Source organism: Gossypium hirsutum, chromosome A02, assembly GCF_007990345.1.
Source record: "Gossypium hirsutum isolate 1008001.06 chromosome A02, Gossypium_hirsutum_v2.1, whole genome shotgun sequence".
Taxonomy (NCBI): Eukaryota; Viridiplantae; Streptophyta; class Magnoliopsida; order Malvales; family Malvaceae; genus Gossypium; species Gossypium hirsutum.
The window spans coordinates 49,194,238-49,198,196 of NC_053425.1; the positions used below are offsets into that span (position 1 = coordinate 49,194,238).

The 3,959-nt window shown below is 34.0% G+C and overlaps 1 protein-coding gene across 1 annotated transcript; it reads right to left on the bottom strand.

The window, feature by feature from the left end:
• Positions 1 to 1,965: 1,965 nt before the first annotated feature.
• LOC107938277 (UDP-glycosyltransferase 88A1) lies at positions 1,966 to 3,670 on the bottom strand. The gene has a single exon (XM_016871374.2). The coding sequence runs from the start codon at positions 3,432 to 3,434 to the stop codon at positions 2,145 to 2,147; it is 1,290 nt and encodes a 429-aa protein (XP_016726863.1). The 5' UTR covers positions 3,435 to 3,670; the 3' UTR covers positions 1,966 to 2,144.
• Positions 3,671 to 3,959: the final 289 nt, after the last annotated feature.

The following is a 3,959-nucleotide window of genomic DNA, read 5'->3' on the forward strand; positions in this document are numbered from 1 at the left end:
ATAGAGATTGGTATGAGCTTGAAATAGAATAGATAGATATTAAGGAGATAAAGAATTTTCTTGATATATTTCAATATTTTATTAATAAAGGGACAAATAGTCCTATCATGAATAAAATGTTTAGATTGTGTCTATATAATAAAGCTAGGAAAATATTACTAGTAGAAATTTTTTCAAAAATAAATAGAGTTATTTGCAACCAGCAAACTCAATTTAAAAATACTTTTTCAGAATACTTCTTACAAGCATATGTTTTTACAAATGATATAAATAAAAATTTTCCTACTATTAAATTTAGACTTTATCATGAACCATTTAATATAAAAAGTATTGAATGAGGTTTTGTCAAAGAAATAGTAGTTCAAAATTTTTCTTTTCATTTATTAAAAGATTTTCCTGCAATTATTATGTCTATATTATCACAAATAGTAAATCAAGATGATTTTTTCTACTATTTTTATATTCAAATAAGTAGCCTTATTGGTATTACTGAAAGAGAAAGATTTTATCAGCCATATCAAATTTGAATTATTCAAAGAATGATTGGAAGCCCCAAGTTATCAGCTGTCAAAGAAGATAAAGAACACTTGACAAAAAATATTGACAAGTGTTATAATAATTTTAATTATATCAAACCCAAGTAGGGATTGATTTAATGTCAACAGCTCAACATGTTCTTCGACATCAGACTTATAGACTGATTACTGATGGAAGAAGAATAATAGCAGATGAAACTGGAATTATCCAGAATAATAGAGACGAAGAATCCATACGACTATTAAAAAAGATTGATGATATGGAGATTGATGATTTCCCATCACAAATAATAGAGGAAATCAGAAATACGTGGGAGCTTTGGAACTCGCCAAAACTGTCACCAGATTCATTACTTCTAGATAAAATAAAGTTAATGAATCTAGATAATATCCAAGAAGGATTAGCCAAAACATATCAGTCACGTGGAGAAATAATGTCCAAGAAACACTGATGGACAAAAAGAAGATAACTTGAAGAAAAATGCATCAGAAAAGGTTGCAACGTGGAAGACAAATGATGTGATAAGGCTATGCAACGTGGAAGTAACTATGTTGATGACAAGACAGGATCCTTGTCAGAACCACTGTACGAGATTGAAGAAAAATTAAATAGAGTTTAGAAATTTTACTATAAAAAAAATATATGTAGCCTAAACAAGGCATCCATCAATATCAAAATCCAAAATAATTTTAGAAACTTTTAACTTTCCTTTCAAATATCCTCTCCTTGTAAACTTTCTTTTGTAATAATATAATCCCTCTTATTCCGCATCCCTTATTCCCCTATAATTGGTATCAGAGCTAAACAATATTATCTAAAAAAATTAATATGGAGAAAGTTTAACTTATTGCTAGATATTAAAAGCCTTTATAATATATATTATAAAAGTAATAATTATAATATATTCAATAATGTAATATGTTTTCCTGCTTGAGTCTGATAATAATTAAAATTATTATAATACTTGTCAATATTTTTTGTCAAGTGTTCTTTATCTTGTTTGACAGCTGATAATTTGGGACTTCCAATCATTCCTTAAATAATCCAAATTTGATATGGCTGATAAAATCTTTCTATTTCAACAATACCAATAAGGCTACTTATTTGAATATAAAATTAGTAGAAAAAATCATCTTGATTTACTTTTTGTGATAATATAGACTTAATAATTACAGGAAAATCTTTTAATAAATGAAAAAAAAATTTGAACTACTATTTTTTTGACTTTTATATCAAATGGTTTATGATCAAGTCTAAATTTAATAATAAGAAAATTTTCATCTATATCGTTTGTAAAAACATATATTTGTAAGAAGTATTCTGAAAAAATATTTTTAAATTATATTTACTGATTATAAATAACTCTATTTATTTTTGAAAAATATTTTACTGGTAATATTTTTCAATTTTTATTATATAGCCACAATCTAAACATTTTATTCATCATTTTATTCATGATAGCTAAAAAATATCCTTACACTTGATTCTAATTGAAACCGCACCAGAATTCAGGCATTACTCCTGCTTCCACGACTCAAAGAGTTTGGCTAGTGCGAGACGAGAGGAACCTCCCTCACTCATAGCAGCCTTGGCTGCGTGTTTCATAGCTACGGTTCGCTTCCTAACCACTTTACCTTGTTCCCAAATTCTCTAACTCGCTTCTCCACTTCACTTGAATCTACGAACCCTGTTTCTGACTCCACCATCGGCAAGGCTATCTTCATTTCCTCCACTAGCAACACCCGGTTGAACCTTTGCTCTGCGTAGAGTGGCCATGCCACCATCGGAACCCCCGCACAAACAGATTCCAGCACCGAATTCCACCCACAGTGTGTCACGAACCCACCGATGGAATCATGGTTCAACACCGTCACCTGTGGCGCCCATGACTTGACCACCTTTCCCCTCTCCTTCGTCCTCTCCAAGAACCCCATAGGTAACAAAGCGTTCAAATCTGGTTCCGATTGTTCCTTTATCGCCACACTTAGGTTCTCCGAAGGAGGGTTTCTCACCACCCACAAGAATCTTTGCTCACTTCTCTCTAACCCCTCAGCTATTTCTTTCAACTGTTGAGCTGAAAACAGTCCCAGGCTACCAAAACAAAGGAACACTACACTTTTACTAGGTTGCTTGTCAAGCCACATTAAGCAATCATTAGGGGCACCTTCACCGGCAGCATTAGATCTAGCTCCACTTCTCCGATCAACGTCAGCAATCAACGGTCCGATGCAGTACAGTGGAGGTGTGGGGCCATCTGGAACACAGAGTCCATCGCGAATTGCTTTGATGGCTCTTGGGTCGAGGGATTCAAAACTGTTGATTATAATCCCAGCTGACTTGGGCAAATACATGGAGTTGTTAATGAAGATGTGATAGACTTGATCGTTGCGATCGAGTACTGGCTTAGGCATATCGGCAGATGGCACCGGTGGGACACCCGGGATGTTGAGGAGAAGGTTAAGTTCTTTGAAGCTTTTAGTGGTGTTATTATGAAGGGTTTGTAGATAAAAGAAGGAGGAAAGAGTAGCAACGCCGGAGGTGTAGAAGAAGTAAGGAGGGATACTAAGATCAACGGCGACTTTGAAAGCAACAGTACAGAAAAAATCCATGGTAAAGGCATGGACTTTGTAATCCTTGGAGATGGAAAGGAGAGTTTCATGGACATTGGGGTTGCTAAGGCGGAGGACCTCAAAAGTAAGGAACTCATGGTGGGTAACATCAGTGGATGGAAGGAGGGTGACTTTGGGTAGCTTGTGAAAAACAATGGAAGGAATAGTGGAAGAGACGGCGGCAATATAAGGAGCGGTGGATTCAGCTTGGTAAGGTGGTGTAGCGATGAGGATGTGGATAGAGAGTGAAGGTTGGTGAGATAATAGAAGCTTGCCTAACTCCACCATGGCTAGCAGGTGGCCAATTGGTGGTGACGGTTAAAGAACTACGGCCTCCATTGCTAACAACCTATTACAGTAAAAGACAACCCCAACCAAGCTCAGCCCTATCTCTTATCCTCACTCATCAACGCTAAATATGCGGATTTATAATAATAATAATAATAAAAGGGGGAATAGATTTTTTTAAGACTAAAAATAAACATTTTTTTTAAATTATAAATGTTAATACTTTAAAATTATAATTATTATATTTGCTCTAAAAGTCGACTTTTAATTGACGACTATTTTATTTGGAAGTGGCATTTTTTCCTAATGTGGTGAGAGAGGCAAGGGATTTTAAAAAAAAAAAGCGTATATTTTAAAATCAACAGCTTAAATTAAAGGTGTAAGTACATTTATCTATGAAAAATATTTTCCTCATTTTTGGGGTTTGTTTACGAAAAATAAAATTGGTGAAAGTAAAATCCACGTAAAATGTTATATACATTGAAGAGGAGTAAAACATTTTAGTCATTCACTCTCCATACCTCA